At 54.0% G+C, this 16,388-nt stretch overlaps 2 protein-coding genes across 6 annotated transcripts in view; one reads left to right on the top strand and one right to left on the bottom strand.

Moving 5' to 3' along the window:
* The window catches only part of FXYD3 (FXYD domain containing ion transport regulator 3), a 9,357-nt gene extending 4,223 nt beyond the window's left edge, over positions 1 to 5,134 (top strand). For all 5 annotated transcript variants that reach the window (XM_025366757.1, XM_025366759.1, XM_025366760.1 and 2 more), the window contains 6 exons: positions 1,882 to 1,914; positions 2,028 to 2,051; positions 3,577 to 3,651; positions 3,730 to 3,766; positions 4,084 to 4,121; positions 4,250 to 5,134. In XM_025366757.1, the coding sequence (XP_025222542.1) occupies positions 1,882 to 1,914; positions 2,028 to 2,051; positions 3,577 to 3,651; positions 3,730 to 3,766; positions 4,084 to 4,121; positions 4,250 to 4,266 (224 nt within the window). In that variant the 3' untranslated portion in view covers positions 4,267 to 5,134. The remainder of the gene's footprint in view (positions 1 to 1,881; positions 1,915 to 2,027; positions 2,052 to 3,576; positions 3,652 to 3,729; positions 3,767 to 4,083; positions 4,122 to 4,249) is intronic.
* A 189-nt stretch (positions 5,135 to 5,323) lies between these two features.
* On the bottom strand, positions 5,324 to 16,388 carry LGI4 (leucine rich repeat LGI family member 4). Its single transcript, XM_025366752.1, has 9 exons — positions 15,635 to 16,388; positions 15,157 to 15,228; positions 14,817 to 14,888; positions 13,105 to 13,176; positions 12,923 to 12,994; positions 12,524 to 12,693; positions 7,704 to 7,868; positions 7,122 to 7,627; positions 5,324 to 6,314 (listed from the first exon to the last, which is right to left on the bottom strand). The coding sequence occupies exons 1-9, from the start codon at positions 15,802 to 15,804 to the stop codon at positions 6,000 to 6,002; spliced, it is 1,614 nt and encodes a 537-aa protein (XP_025222537.1). The 5' UTR covers positions 15,805 to 16,388; the 3' UTR covers positions 5,324 to 5,999.

The raw sequence follows: 16,388 nt of genomic DNA, 5'->3' as shown, positions 1-16,388 counted from the left end.
TTTTTTTTTTTTTTTTTTTTTTTTTTTTTTTGAGATACAGTCTCACGCTGTCGCCCAGGCTGGAGTGCAGTGGTGCGATCTCGGCTCACTGCAAGCTCCGTCTCCCGGGTTCACGCCATTCTCCTGCCTCAGCCTCCTGAGTAGCTGGGACTACAGGCGCCCGCCACCGCGCCCAGCTAATTTTTTGTATTTTTAGTAGAGACGGTGTTTCACCGTAGTCTCGATCTCCTGACCTTGTGATCCGCCCGCCTCGGCCTCCCAAAGTGCTGGGATTACAGGCGTGAGCCACCGCGCCCGGCTCTCCTGTGCTTTTCTACTGCCCCAGGGAAGGTGGTAAATGTTAGAACAGCATCTCCTTGAGGGTAAGTAAAGTCAAACTAGTGATTGCCAGGGATACACAAGAAGAGCTGGCTCACACAGCTGGAAAGTCACCATCTTCCCCATTCTCTCGCTCTTTCTTTCTTTCTTTTTTTTTTGAAAGGGAGTCTCTGTCACTCAGGCTGGAGTGCAATGGTGCAATCACAGTTCACTACAGCCTTGAACTCCTGGGGTCAAGCAATTCTACTCTCTTAGCCTTACACAGCTAGAACTCTAGGCACACACCACCAAGCCCAGCTCATTTTTAAATATTTTGCAGAGACGAGGTCTCACTGTATTGTCCAAGCTGATCTCAAACTCCTGGCTGAGTTTGATCCTCCCACCTCAACCTTCCAAAGTGCTGGGATTACAGGCACGAGCCACACTGCACTGGCCTTGATTGACTATTAAACATAAATAACGGGAGCTAGAATACAATGAAATTACACCTTCAAAGCACTGAAATAAGATAACTGCCCAGCCAGTTCTCTTGTAAATTTTCCAAAACCTTCAAGTAGAAGGCTCAGCACGGTGCGACTGCATCTTTAACTTCCAAACACTTTTCCTCTTTTTTCTTTCTTTCCTTTCTTTTTTTTTTTGGGGGGGGGACAGAGTCTCGCTCTGTTGCCCAGGCTGGAGTGCAGTGGCATGAACTCAGCTTACTGCAACCTCCACCTCCCGGGTTCAAGTGATTCTCCTGCCTCAGCCTCCCAAGTAGTTGGGATTACAGGCATGTGCCACCATGCCTGGCTAACTTTTATATTTTTAGAAGAGACAAGGTTTCACCATATTGGCCAGGCTGGTCTCGAACTCCTGACCTCAAGTGATCCTCCTGCCTCGGCCTCCCAAAGTGTTGGGATTACAGGCCTAAGCCACTGCGCCCAGTCCCCTTTTTACTTTTTCACTGCAGCCTTGACCTCCCAGGCTCAAGGAATCCTTCCACGTCTGCCTCCCAAAGCTCTGGGATTATAGGCACACTTTTTATCCATTACACAGGGCAAGACTAGTATTCCCTGCAGGGTAGTGATCTAAAATTACATTTTCAATAAAGTCTATTTAAATGTATAATAGTGAGTCATTTTCAATGATGTGCAAACACCAGACCAGGTGGGTGTGGACATGGTGGAAGCGGGAGGATGGGCTTTGAGCATGATGGGACTTGGGGAAACAGGAATCTGGGAACTGAAACCATCTGTCGTCTTGACCAGAAAAGTCCCTTGCTGCTGCAGAAGGCATGGATTAACCACGTGTCTGAAACACGAGAGCAGACAGTGGCCAAAACCCTCCTAGATTAGAACCAATTTCAGGTGGTAGAATGCTGGCATGACTCGGAGGTGTGGGGCTGAGTGGGCGAGTTCACATTTCCATGATGGGATATGAGGGGATGAGGTGGCTGCTCAGTGACAGGACCCCTGTCCCTCAGGGGACCCTTTCCCAAGGCCCCTGAAACTCCACGGGCCCTGCCCAAGGGCTTGGCTGAGGCCAGCATCACCATCTCCCCTCCTTCCCCTCTTCTCCCACCAGGCTTGCCTGTCCTGGACGCCAATGACCCAGAGGGTGAGTCAGACTGGACTCTCACCTGTCCCACCCCCAAATTCTCCCCTGGGTGGGAGCGGGGCCTGCATCCTGGCTGTAATCCTGGATTCATGAGGTTTTTTCTTTCCTTGCAGATAAAAACAGTCCTTTCTACTATGGTGAGAGCCTGTGTCCCCATTCCCTTCCCCCTAACCCCACATACTGCTTGGTGCCAAGGGTTCCCACACAGGATTGGGTGAGGGTCTGATGTGAGCGTCACAGGACAAAGATAGGAAGGGACTAAGATGGGGGCACTGAAGAGTCCACATGGTGGATTAAAGGAACTAGAGGCAGCAACCTGGCCTTTGGGAAGGTTCTATTCCAGCAAGATAGTTAGACACACGCGGGAGGTGAGGACAGTTTGCAAGAAGCCATTGTTTGGTTCACATCAACTGCTGGGAGAAGTGTTGACTTGAGAAGACTTCCTGGAGGTGGTGAGCTGTTCGGTCCAAACCCTCATCTGGCCTCCAGGTTCCGATGACCTGCTCCCTACTCCCCGCTCTGCCCTCACCTCCTCCACGCTCCTCACTCCTTCTGCTCCAAGCCTCTCAGACACCGCAGACATACTGCCAGCCTCAGACCTCTGCACTTGCTGGTTCCTCTGCCTGGAACACTTCCTTCCATAGAACCAAATGGCTCCCTCCCTTCCCTCTGCTCAAATGCAGCCCCCTAAGAGGCCTTCCCTGACAACTCCCTCGAAAAGAGCTGCCCTCTGACTTGTTTTTTAGAGACAGGTCTCACACTGTTGCCCACGCTGGAGTGCTATGGCGTAATCATAGCTCACTGCAGCCTCAAATTCCTGGGCTCAAGCGATCCTCCTGCCTCAGCCTCCTGAATAGCTGGGACTGCAGTCATGCACCACCATATCTGGCTAATTTTTGTATACTTTGTAGAGATGGGGTCTCACTATGTTGCTCAGGCTGGTCTAGAACTCCTAAACTCCTGAAGTCTCAAAGCTCTGTATATTAGATTGGTTCAAAAGTAATTGTGGTTTTTGCAACCGCTTTTCATGGCAAAAGTGCATTTTTTTTTTTTTTTAGGCAGAATTTTGCTCTTTCACCCAGAGTGTGACTGGCTGGAGTGCAATGGCGCAATCTTGGCAGTCTTGGCTCACTGCAACCTCCGCCTCCCGGGTTCAAATGATTCTTCTGCCTCAGCCTGCCGAGTAACTGAGATTACGGGCGCCTGCCACCACGCCTGGCTAATTTTTGTATTTTTAGTAGAGAATGGGTTTCACCATGTTGGCCAGGCTGGTCTGGAACTCCTGATCTCAGGTGATCTGCCCACCTCAGCCTCCCAAAGTTCTGGGATATCAGGCGTGAGCCACCGTGCCTAGCCAAAAACGCACTTTTGCACCAACCTAATAGGTGTCAGCCACTATGCCCAGCCTGCCCTCTGACTTTCCATCGCCCACCCTGCTTATTTTTCTTCAGATCACTTATCTCTGCCTGACCCTGCATGACAGATCTTGTTTGCTGGTGTGTGAACTAGAATGTGAGCACTTAGGATTTTGTCTGTTTTCTTACGGCAGTGTCCCCAGCACCCTGCGCATCCTAGATGCTCCATATGTATTTGTCAAGAGGATGGGGGGACGGATGGAGAGGACATAGCCTGGCACTGAGGTCCCCTCCACTTTCCTCCTAGACTGGCACAGCCTCCAGGTTGGCGGGCTCATCTGCGCTGGGGTTCTGTGCGCCATGGGCATCATCATTGTCATGAGTGAGTGAAGGAGCTGGGGGGAGCAGGCGGGCCGGGGCTGGGGCTCCCCTCCCCTGACCACTCAGCTCTCCCCAACAGGTGGAAAATGCAAATGTAAGTTCGGCCAGAAGCCCAGGTAAGATACTGTTCCGGCATGCCCGCCTCAAGGCTGGCTGGATGCTTTTCAGGGTGAAAGGGCTAACTGTCCCAGCAGGAGAGGCCTCCAGGCTCTGCCCTGCAGAGTTCCTGCTGCTAAGATTTCCAGGTTCATGGTTTCTAGCTGGTAATCCCCAGAGGGCCCCAAATCCTGAAATGCTTTGGCCCCTGGGATTGCACAACCCCCCAAGTGGAAAAGCAGCCAGGAAGACATGTCTGGGCAGGCTAAGAACCCTCTGCCCGGAGGGAGAGGGCAAATGGGGGTGGACACGGATCTCACCGCTTTTGTCTCCTTAGTCACCATCCAGGGGAGACTCCACCTCTCATCACCCCAGGTAAAGATGGGGCAGCATGGGGCTGAGGGGAACACGGAAGTGGGGGGGGTGTGTGTGTGCACATGCGCATGCACACTGGCAAGAAAACTCAATCCACCCTCACAAACGGACCCCGTCACCTCCCCCAGGCTCAGCCCATAACTGATGAAGACGGACCAGCTGAAATTGGGTGGAGGACCGTTCTCTGTCCCCAGGTCCTGTCTCTGCACAGAAACTTGAACTCCAGGATGGAATTCTCCTTCCTCTGCTGGGACTCCCTTGCACTGCAGGGCCTCATCTCACCTCTCACAGGAGGGTCTCTTTGTTCAATTTTTTTTTTTTTTAATCTAAAATGATTGTGCCTCTGCCCAAGCAGCCTGGAGACTTCCTATGTGTACACTGGGGTGGGGCTTGGGGCACCATGAGAAGGTCGGCGTGTCCTGGAGGCTGACACAGAGGCTGGCGCTGAGCCTGCTTGTTGGGAAAAGCCCACAGGCCTGTTCCCTTGTGGCTTGGGGCATGGCACAGGCCCGCCCTCTGCCTCCTCAGCCATGGGAACCTCATATGCAATTTGGGATTTACTGGTAGCCAAAGGAATGAGAGAGCTCTAACCAGATGGAACACTGGAACATTCCAGTGGACCCTGGACCATCCCAGGAAAACTGGAACATAGGAGCGTCCTACCATGATGGAAGTGTTCAGTTTATAACAGTGAGACTCCTGTGACCCTTTCATTCACCCCCGAGACCTCAATTTATTCCAAGATCTTTCCAAATACCCAAATGTCCCTGCAAGTCCGTTAAATAATTCCCTATGCTACCCTTAATGACATACGGTGACCACATAGTGTGAGAATTTCCAACAAGCCTCAAACTCCCTTGAGCCTCCCCAGTACTTATTAAGGCATCCAAAATGTTCCCGTGAACTACCCCACAAAATGCCTAAAACTAAAAACACCCAAAAATATCTCCCCCAATGTCCTGAGACATGAACCCAAATAGAGACCCACAATAAACTCGTGACTTGTCCCCTCATCATGCCGTTTTATCCCTCAAACATCCCCTGAGTCCCTCGATAACCACCAACCCACACTCAGAGACCATGAGCTGCGGAAACGCCTCCCTGGGACCTGGGCCGCTCTTAGCACTGCTCCAGGGACACCATCCCCACCCTGTGCTGTTCACAGGACATCCTCTCCCAAGCATCCACAACACTGGGCGGGCAGGGTGCACAGCGCATTTATTGAGCTCGGACTCTTCTTGTCCTTGCCTCCATCGCCCATCCAGGAGGGCACCGGGTTCCCCGCGACACCTCTCGCCGTCCCTCCTTGTGCCCCGCGCACGCGCAAGAGGCGCAAGAGGCACAGCGCGCCTGGCGGCCGCACGCATGCGCACAAGCAGCAAAGGGGAACCCGCCCAGCGCTGAGTTGGCTTTGAGGTTGGTGCTTTTCCAGGAAAGCGATTGGCTGCATGGAGTTTAGAATGGGAAAGGAATGCCATCGACTCCTCAGTGCTTTCAGAGGGACCAGCGGGGGTGGGAGCGGGTTGAGAGGGGGCTTCCGGACCTCATGGAGCTCTGCAGGTGATCTCCACGTCGACTCCATGCAGTGCACCAGCCTGCACCCCCAGGTTGCCTTTGATGGGGAATCTGTCCCAGCCGAGATGTCCAGATGTTGCTTTAGACCTGAAAGGCAGCTCGGGAGGTCCAATAGGCTGTGACCCTGTATGTCACCCCATGGGTGCAGATCCTTTAAGAAGTGGGCTTAAGGCCTAGACGTGTGGCTGATGAACGTGGCCCATGGTCAGCAGCTCACAGGCGGCCATCACCCCAAGTGGGGCCAGGAGCCAGACAAGGGGCCATCCCGGGGCCCCAGCCATGCCCAGAGTCCCGTTGGTGATGTCAGGCACTGAGGTCAATCTCGTGATGCTGGTAGATCTGTGTGGGGCCCTTAAAGCAAGCAGCAAAGAGGAAGCGTCTGCCGGCCATAGTGATGTGGGCGAAGGCACGGGGGGCCACCAGGGCCGGGGGCCCCAGCTCCTGCAGCAGCTCCAGGAGCCCCTTGTCAGGCTCAAGACGGAGGACCTGACTGAAGGCAAAGTCGCTGCCCAGGATGGCCAGCTGGTCCCTGGCGATGAGCAGTGGCTGGAAGACGTGGGCACCGCGCGAGGGAAGTTGCTGCAGCAGACGAAACATGGAGCCGTCCCAGCGCATGACCTGTGGGGGTGTGGCCAGTGAGGGCCTGGGGTCCTGGGGGTCTCTGGGGGCCCTGGAAGAGCTTGGAAGCTGAAGCTTGTCGGTCCCGAAACTCCCATAGCTTTCTTATCTTCCTAAAGGTCACCACCCAGCTGTTCGGCCACACACACGGAGTTTGTTCTGAGCCTTTCTCTTGCCCTCACACCCCACACAGAAGCACTCAGCCATAGACTCTGTCAGTTTCACCTACTGTAGTTGTACATTTCTCCTACCACCTCTGGCTGAACTCCATCCCCTCCCGAATGGACCATCCTGGTAACCTCTTCCCTGGTCTCTAGGCTCCTCTCCCTGCTCCCCCAGTCTCTTCCCCACCCAGAGACCTTGTGAACACCTAAGTCAGATCAGGGCCCTTCCAGGCTCAGAACCCTCCCCTGCCTGCACCTCACTCCAGAAACAGAGTGGGCAGGGCTTAACCCCAGCGTCAGCCTTGGGGGCTCAGTGTCAGGGTGGGGACAGGGTGGCTGTGGTGAAGTGTGGAATGCATCCGAGTCACAGAGCCAGCATCTGGGGGTAGAATCAGGATGTTGGGGCCAGCGTCAGTGTTGGGGACTGGGGAGTGGTTTAGGGTCAGTCAGCCTTGAGGGGGGTCAGAGTCTTGGCATCAATGTGGGGTGGGGTCCTGGTTCAAAGGTCAGCATGTGAGGCTAGGTCAGAGTTTAGAGGCTTAGTATGCAAGATTGGGTCGGTGCTGAAAAGCCAGCCCTCAATAAGAGTCAGCTGTAGCATCAGGCCTGGCTGTGCATCCCCCGCCCCCAGGCCCAGCCTCACCATGGAGTCCCCAATGTAGCGTGTGAGGCACAGGAACACGTCCCCACCAGCCTGGAAGTGGCGTGTGGCATAGACATCCTCGGCCTCAGGGATGTCTGTGCGTCTCTCGAAGCGGCCACCGGTCCAGTGGAAGAGCACGGGCCGCTGGGAAGCCGAGGCCAGCAGCAGATGGGGCCGGCCGTCCAGTTCCAGGGCCTCAGCGTCCGTGTCCCTGTGCCAGGCGTGCAGACTCTGGTGCGGGTAAAAGCCGGGCCCGTCGCGGCACAGCAGCGTGGTGCTGCCTGCCTTGGAGGCGTCGGCCACCACGAAGCAGGGCTGCCCTTCCAGCCACAGGAGCTCGGCGTCATTGGGCCGCAGCAGCCGCCGCGGGGCCAGGGTCTGCGTTGGGGCCAGGCGCAGGCCGGGACTGGGCCGGGCCCACAGCTGTGAGCCCCCCCACAGGCGGGCAGCCAGCACGAAGAGGCTCGGGCCCAGCACCAGTGGCTTGCAGGACACCACGGAGGGCGCTGTGGGGAGGTGGGGAGGCAGGTCAGGCCGGCCAGGCAGGATGCTGGACAGGCGGAAGGACGGGGAGGGGCTCACCGGGCAGCTCTTCCTCGGGCCGAAAGCGCTGCAGGCTGTAGTCCCAGGAGAGGATCAGGCAGCGGCCGGCGAAGGGCTGTGCCAGCACAATGTGAGGCTCGCCTTCGTAGGAGAAGGGCTCTACGCTCAGGGCCGACTCCTCCACCGTCTGAAACCAGGACAGCTCTGCGGATGGAGGACAGAGTCAGGCAGGCCCCAGGGCACCCAGGGTCCTCATTGCTGAGCCTCAGTTTGCCTACATCTCTGAAATGGGGGCCATTCATGTACTCCCCTCATAGGGACATAGAACTGGAGTCTTGATCTGTAGATGTTTGTTTGGTTTGTGGGGGGGTGGGGATTTTGTTTTGTTTTGAGACAGAGTCCCACTGTGTCTCCCAGGCTGGAGTGCAGTGGCACAATCATAGCTCAGTGCAGCCTCCACCTTCCAGGCTCAAGTGATCCTCCTGCCTCAGCCTCTTGAGCTGCTGAGACTACAGGTGTGTGCTACCATGCCTGGCTAATTTTTTAATTTTTTGCAGAGATGGCGTCTTGCTATGTTGCCCAGGCTGGTCTGGAATTCCTGGGTTCAAGAGATCCTCCGCCTTGACCTCCCAAAGTGATGGGATTACAGGCATGAGCCACATCCACCTCCTGGGTTCAAACAATTCTACTTCCTCAGCCTCCCAAATAGCTGGAATTACAGGCATCCACCGCCATGCCCAGCTAATTTTTGTATTCTTAGTAGAGACGGGGTTTCACCGTGTTGGCCAGGGTTGTCTCGAACTCCTGACCTCGTGATCCGCCCACCTCGGCCTCCCGACGTGCTGGGATTACAGGCGTGAGCCACTGTGCCCGGCCCATAAGCCTTATTTTCTAAGCTGTGTGGCATCACCAAATAATCCCTTAGAAAAAGCATCTCGATTAATTCATTTAACTTCACAACATCCCTATGAGGTACATTCTGTTATGATCTCCCCTTGGCAGATGAGAAAACGGAGGCTAAATGGCACAGGCAGCCAGTTATCCAACAAAACCCATCCCTCCCACCTTCCAGGAGAGAGGATTGGAATTGGTCACTAGGCCGCCCAGCTAGAGGCTGCATTATCCCGGGACCCCCATTCACCGCCCTCCCTGAAAGTTAGATGTGGCTGTTTTGAGACCGAGTGACCAATGGAACAAGGGCAGATGTGATGAGTGTAATGAGCCACCACACCTGGAAAGAGCTTGTCCCGACTTGGTCTCCTTTCCCACCACGTGGGTGTGCCACAACCTGGTTTCCAGCATGAAAGCAAGGACGATGCCCAGGGGCTGCCCCACGCACCTGGACAGCTCACTCCAGATCCCTCTGTCCTTAATTCATGGTATTTTGAGAGTTTGTGACAACGGGTTGGCTTTCATGGTCACTGGGGCGCCAAGGCTGCTCTGCTTGTTAGTGGGGGAGCTGGGCAGTTGACTCCTGGCTGTAATATTTCACTTTGTGTGCCAGGCCCTGTTTCCAGGTGCCAGCGTTGAAGCAATGAACCAAACTACATACAATGTTCACCTAAAGGGCGAATTTTTTTTTTTTTTTTTTTTTTTGAGATGAAGTCTCGCTCTGTCGCCCAGGCTGGAGTGCAGTGTTGCGATCTCGGCTCACTGCAACCTCCGCCTCCCAGGTTCAAGCAATTCTCCTGCCTCAACCTCCTGAGTAGCTGGGATTACAGGTGACTGCCACAACACCCGGCTAGTTTTTGTATTTTTAGTAGAGACGGGGTTTCACCATGTTGGTCAGGCTGGTCTGAAACCCCTGACCTCGTGATCCACCCACCTCGGCCTCCCAAAGTGCTGGGATTACAGGCATGAGCCACTGCAACCGGCCCAGACAAATCTTTTTTAAATGGCTGTCAAATCACCTCTTGCTCAAAACTCTCAGCCGAGAGTGGTGGCTCACGCCTGTAATCCCCACACTTTGGGAAGCCAAGGCAGATGGATCAGTAGAGCCCAGGAGTTCAAGAGCAGCCTGGACAACATGGTGAAAACCCCATCTCTGCAAAAAAAAATACAAAAAATTAGCAGGGCATGGTGGTGGCGCACCTGTAGCCCCAGCTACCAAGGAAGCTGAGGCAGGAGGATTATCTGAGCCTGGGAAGGTTGAGGCCTCAGTGAGCCGTGATTGTACCACTGCACTCCATCCTGGGTGACAGAGTGAGACCCTGTTTCAAATAAACAAACACACACAAAAAAACTTTCCATTCTTCCCATAGCCCAGAATAAAGTCTACTCTCCTCTCTGTGGCTTCCAAAATCCATAGTTGTCCCTCCACTCACTACCCCGAGCCACACCTGCCTTCTTTCGATCTTCAAACAGGGCACGCGCTATGCTGCCTCAGGGCCACTGGCCAGGCTGTTCCCTCTCTCTGAAGAGCCCTTCCCTCTGTTCCTCACTTAGCCACATCCAGACCTAACATCCCCACTTGAGAGAAGCCTTCTCTGACTCCCAAAGGAACCCTCATTCTGTCATCACTCCCTGTAGTTATCACAATGTATAGCACACATTTATTTGTGCAGTGTTTGTTAAATGTCTGTCTCCCCAAATTCCCAGGACTGTAAGTCCCATGAGGCCAGGGCTGAGGCCCCAACCACAGTGACCATCACCTCTCACAGGGCTGGACACTGAGTGGACTTCAGTGAATGTTTGTTGGATAATTTGAGTGAAGAAGGACTCCCTAAGTTAAATCCCCTTCTTCTATGTGTCCTGCAGACCAAAAACATGCCTTTCTTACACTTAGAATCATAATAATTATACGTTGATAATAATCATACATGTATGTTGTTGTGGGGGAAAGGAAGAGAGATCAGACTGTTACTGTGTCTGTGTAGAAAAAGGAAGACATAAGAAACTCCATTTTGATTTGTACTAAGAAAAATTCTTCTGCTTTGAGATGCTGTTAATCTGTAAACTTAGCCCCAACCCTGTGCTCACAGAAACATGTGCTGTATTGACTCAAGGTTTAATGAATTTAGGGCTATGCAAGATGTGCGTTGTTAAAAATGTGTTTGCAGGCAGTACGCTTGGTAGAGGTCATCACCATTCTCCGTTCTCCATTACCCAGGGACACAATGCACTGCGGAAGGCCACAGGGACCTCTGCCCAAGAAAGCCTGGGTATTGTCCAAGGTTTCCCCGCACTGAGACAGCCTAAGATATGGCCTCGTGGGAAGGGAAAGACCTGACTGTCCCCCAGCCCGACACCTGTAAAGGGTCTGTGCTGAGGAGGACCAGTGAAAGAGGAAGTCCTCTTTGCAGCTGAGATAAAAGGAAGGCATCTGTCTCCTGCTCGTCCCTGGGAATGGAATGTCCTGGTGTAAAACCCGATCGTACATTCTATTTACTGAGATAGGAGAAACCGCCTTATGGCTGGAGGTGAGACATGCTGGCGGCAATACTGCTCTGCTACTCTTTACTGCACTGAGATGTTTGTGTAAAGTTAAAAATAAATCTGGCCTACGTGCACATCCAAGCACAGCACCTTTCCTTAAACTTATTTATGACAGAGTCCTTTGCTCACATGTTTTCCTGCTGACCCTCTCTGCACCATTACCCTTAGTCCTGCCACATCCCCCACACTGAGAGAGTAGAGATAGTGATCAATAAATACTGAGGAAACTCAGGGACCAGTGCCAGTGCAGGTCCTCACTTGCTGAGCGCCAGTCCCCTGGGCCCACTTTTCTTCCTCTATATTTCGTCTCTGTGTCTTATTTCTTTTCTCAGTCTCTGGTCTCCACCTTGCGAGAAATACCCACAGGTGTGGAGGGGCTGGCCCCCTTCATATTGTTATAGATAATAATAAGTATTGCTGTTGTTATTGTATTCATAGCATCTGTGGCTGGGCGCGGTGGCACATGCTTGTAATCCCAGCACTTTGGGAGGCTGAGGTGGGAAGATCACTTGAAGCCAGAAGTTCAAGACTAGCCTGAGCAACGTAGCATGACCCTATCTCTATAAAAAAGTGTTTTAAACAAAATTAGCCAGGCACAGTAGCATATGCTTGTAGCCCCAGCTATTTGGCAGGCTGAGGCAGGAGGATCACTTGAGCCCAGGAGTTTGAGGCTGCAGTGAGCTATGGTGGCACCATTGCACGCCAGCCTGGGTGAGAGAATGAGACCCCAACTCTTAGAAAAGAAAAGCATCTGCATAAAGACCCTTCAGGCTTAAACTCCTTTAGGAAGCCCTTCCTGTCCCCCTAGATCTGTGTGGCCCTGGCCCTGACTCTGGGCTCCCTCAGCTCCCACAGATTCCCCCATCCCTGCCGTGACCCCTCTGGCTAGGCCTCCCCACCCTGCCCAGATAGTTCCTGGGCTGTCCTGTATGGGCCTGCGTTCCTCTGGACATTGAACTCTTTGAGGGCAAGACCCAGGGCTGGCCTCACCATTCTGTGCTCTCTGCACCACCCAGTATCCCAAAAGGCAACAAAATCTATTTATAGAAAAGGCGAGTCAATGTATATGAGGTGACATTGCACCTGCAGTTCTTAGCGCAATACTTGGCTCCTAACGAAGACTTTTTAAAGTGGTTGCTTTTATGTTAACAAGGGTGAACGTTTATAAGGACCTCCTGTCCCAGGCCTGGCGCCAAATGCCGAACACGTGAAGATGTATCACTGAATTCCCACGGCACTCCTATATCACTGTTTATTACCCCCACTTTACAGATGAGAAGACTGGGGCTCAGGAAGGCAGCGCTGCTGGCTCAGGGTCTTCCCACGCCGGGAAAAGGCACGGCAGGGAGTGAGGCAAGCCCCTTGGCCCTGGCAGTCATTCCCCTAGATCCCCCGCCTCCCACCCCATCAGGAAAGCCCCCCACCTATGGCTCTGCACTTGAAGGTCTCGGGGTCGAGGTGGCGGAGCTGCATATGGCTCAGGGCGGCGGGGCCCGCACAGGCGCTGGTCCCCACGCTGGCGTTCACGGTGGGCATCCACTGCAGGAGCCAGAGGACGCGGCAGTCACACTGGAACGGGTTCCCACGGAGGTCCCTGGGGCAAGAGGCCGGGAAGGGGCTGCGACCCCGCTTCCATACCCTGGGGGCCATGCTCCTGCCCGACCCCAGGCAAGTGTCCCCAGAGATGGGGCTCCATAGTGGTGAGAAAAATACGTAAGAACAACTGCAGCCAAATGCAAGCACGCCAACCAGAAGTGGGCATGGATGCCCCTATGACACAAACATTCCCCAACCCCCACATTCCCAGCCCCCATGAGCCTCACACGTGAGTAAGGGTCTCCAGGCCTCGGAACAGGAATCTGGGGAGGGCCTCCAGGTGGTTATTGGCCAGGCTTCTGGTGGAGGAAGAGAAGGCACCGTCAGCAGCCACGAGGATACCCTGTGTCCCCTGGGGGGTGGAGTGTGGGTGCCTTTCATGGAGGGCTGGGGCAGTGGAGGCACGCACAGGTGTGTAAGCGAGCGAAGTCCTCTGAGGGCATTCTTAGAGATGGAGCCAATCTCATTGTCCTCGATGAAGCTGTGGAGGGAAGCTGGGGTCAGGGGGAGGCCCACTGAGCTTCAGGGAATGCACCCCATGAAAGCCATAGGCCCACTGGAAGGTGCTGAATTCTCTTCCAATACCATGGACAATCCCAAGGAAAGCCTCTCAAAAACCTCTCCTTGCCAAAGTCCCAGCCGTCAATTCTAGAAGCCACGAAACTGGCCCCATAGTCAATGCCAGTTTCACTGTGAACTTTGCCCTGCCGCCACCAGCACAATCACCATCACCAGTGCTAACACCCAAATCACCACCAACACCTCCAGCATCATTAGGAATGATCAACACCAATGCCAGCATCCCCAACACCCATGTCTTTATCACCGTCATCAATCCCAGGACCAATAACTGCCATTATCCCCAACACCATACCCTGCCACCACCATCATCACCACCAGTGCTAGCACCCAGACCACCACATTACCTCCAGCATCATCCGTAATGACCAACCCAATGCCAGCATCCCCAACACCCATGTCTGTATTACCATTATCAAACCCAGGACCAGTAACTGCTGCTATCCCCAACATTATACCTTGCCACTATCATCACCAACACTAGCATCATTGTCACCAATAACAACGTCACCACCCACTCCCATCAACACCAACACCAATATAATCATTACCAAACTCCATACCAACAACACCGGTAATCATCACCAACAGCACAACTTTCATGATCAACACCAAAAAGATTGCCACCCTCATCTCCAATGCTGCACTATCACACACATCAGCATGAGCACCACCAACACTGCCAACACCAACAACCTCTCCCTTATACCCAAGATGCACACATTCGCCCACCACCGGTACTACCGCTGCCAGCGTTTCCATAAATACCAACACCTTCACCATCATCACCAACCCAGTACCAACAACATTGCCATTCATACCAACCCCAACATCCTACCCACAGCCATCACCAACGTCAACACCAATACTGTAATGGTCCACCCCACAACATTGATAATGATCACAGACACAAGCCCCAAGAACTTCATCATCAATTTCATCCAGAGCATCATCACCACTGGGGCTACCATTTTTACCAACATCATCCCCACTCCATCATCATCAATAAGGCCACCAACCCCACATCAACAGCAGCAACAGGGTCATCACCACTGCTATTATCATCAACGCCATGACCAACATAAACGCCAGCACTGTCATGCTGTCACTGCCACCGCCGCCACCATCACCACCACTACCCAATCCCACAGTATCACCACCACTACCTAATTCAGAGTTATTTCCTGGTCATTTGAAACGTCTCTTGTCTCTGACTTCTTTACACCCTCCCTGGGCTCCCATGAGTCAGGTAGAGCCAGAACCAGGCTCTGGTTAACTGGGCTCTTTGTAGATCTTGAAGCAGAGAAATGAGGTGATAATCAACACTGATAAGCAACATTAACACCAGCCCTGAGAACTTTGTCAGTATCACCCAAATCATCACCACCACTGGGTTCACCATTTTTATCAACATCATCCCACCATGATGTCCAAACACCTTCTCCTCAGGGCCACAGCTCCCATCTCCCCCTACTCTGGGAGCCACAGAAGGGTCCTTCCTTCTCCCAGGCCCACCTGCCTCCATCCCCTGGCCTCACTCACAGGTACTGCAGGTGGGACAGGCCCGCAAACGCATCGTCCTCAATCACGGAGAAAGAGTTGGAGGTGAAGAGGCTGGCAAGGGGGCAAGAAAAAAATTTTCCCGGAGTTGTGGGCTCCATCTGACATTTTAACCCTGGCCTCCACCCTCAGCCCACACAGGCATGGGCACGCAGGTGTGAGTATGTGCATGGACACAAATGCTTTTGCACGCACGTGTGCACACACCCCCACACACGTGCATGAACACCCACCTAACATCTGTGTGAGCATTTATTCCCACACATGTGCATGACCGCCCACTCCCTTGCGCTGGTTGTCGGCCCAGCCAGGCCCCACTCACAGCAGGTGCAGAGACGGAATTCTCAGGAAGCTGCCGGCTTTCAGCTGGGTGACTCCAGTCCTGACGAATGAGCTGGGGATGTGGGCAGTGGTAGGTGAGGGGGACACCACAGCAATGCTCCAGTCCCAAACCAGAGCCTTCTGCCATCCAGGAGACCCCAGCGTGCCACCCTGACCCTGGGTGTGTCTCCCCTGCATGCCAGAGGAGGCAGGCATTTGCCCTCCTGGCTTGACGAGGACCCTGACAGCACTCAACCCTCTTCCTGGGCCCCAAATGCTGTTCCTGCCCTCTGGGGTTTCCCTCTGCTCCCTCCCAGATGCCAGCACTCCTCTTCATGGCATCCCGACAGCCTTTGCTGCCCATCTCCTGAGATCCTGATGGGCCCCTGTTTCCCTGGGGACTCAGCACCACATCCCGACCTCTGGGGTCCCAGGACTTCCATCTCCACTTTTGGGTGTGCAGAGGGCTGGACACTCACAGTGACAGCAGGTTTGGAGAGAAGCTGACAGGCAGGTCCGGGGATCCCTCACACAGGGCGCTGTCTTTGGAGCAGGAACAGCGCAAGGGACACTTTCCCTTTGGGGGCCTCCAGGCCACCATCACCCCCGCCCCGGCCAGCAGCAGCAGCAGAATGCCTGCCCCTCCCATGCCCCCACCCCCGCGCTGAGGCACCCGCTTCTCCCGGCCCACCCAGCTCAGCCTAGGCCACTATGTCTCCTCCTCCACCAGGCCGCCCTCCATCCGCCTGCTGGCACGCTTGGCCCTGGCTTCTCTCTCCTCTTCTCCGTCTTTCCTTCAGTCGGCCTTCCTCCCTGTTCGTATCTCTTTGGTGTCTAATTTTCTGTTTCTCTTTCTCCCTGTCTTTCTGTCTCTGTATTTCTGACTCTGCGTGTTAGTCTGTTTCTATTTCTGTCTTTGTCTCTCTTTCTGTGCGTTTCTCTTTTTCTGTGTTGCTGTCAGTCTTTCAGGCTTTGGGTAGCTGTCTGTCTGTTGGCCTCTATGTGTGTGAGCGTATGTGAGTGTGTGCGTCTCGCTGCCTGGTGTCTTGATTTCTTGTCTCCTTCCCCCCCCCTTCCAGCTCCCTGCCTGTAGTTTCTTTGCCTCCTCCCACGTCCCTTCTCCCTGAAGGTTTGGGAAAGGGGTTTACTGGACACCCGATGCACCCGGCAGAGTAGGGTGGGAAGGAGGAGGGGGTCAGAGGCCATGAGAAGGTCGGCCTTGGGGAAGGGACT

This window comes from Theropithecus gelada, chromosome 19 (genome assembly GCF_003255815.1).
Source record: "Theropithecus gelada isolate Dixy chromosome 19, Tgel_1.0, whole genome shotgun sequence".
NCBI classification, from domain to species: Eukaryota; Metazoa; Chordata; class Mammalia; order Primates; family Cercopithecidae; genus Theropithecus; species Theropithecus gelada.
Note: the sequence above shows the minus strand (reverse complement) of the source record. Positions and strands in the feature narration are given on the sequence as shown.

Coding starts and splice junctions, on each gene's coding strand:
- LGI4 (XM_025366752.1), bottom strand. CDS start 15,804: ATGGGAGGGGCAGGCATTCTGCTGCTGCTGCTGGCCGGGGCGGGGGTG. Junction 12,694..12,922: donor CTGGAGACCCTTACTCACGT/GTGAGGCTCATG, acceptor CTCTTGCCCCAG/GGACCTCCGTGGGAACCCGT. Junction 7,869..12,523: donor CTTCAAGTGCAGAGCCATAG/GTGGGGGGCTTT, acceptor CTCCATCCGCAG/AGCTGTCCTGGTTTCAGACG.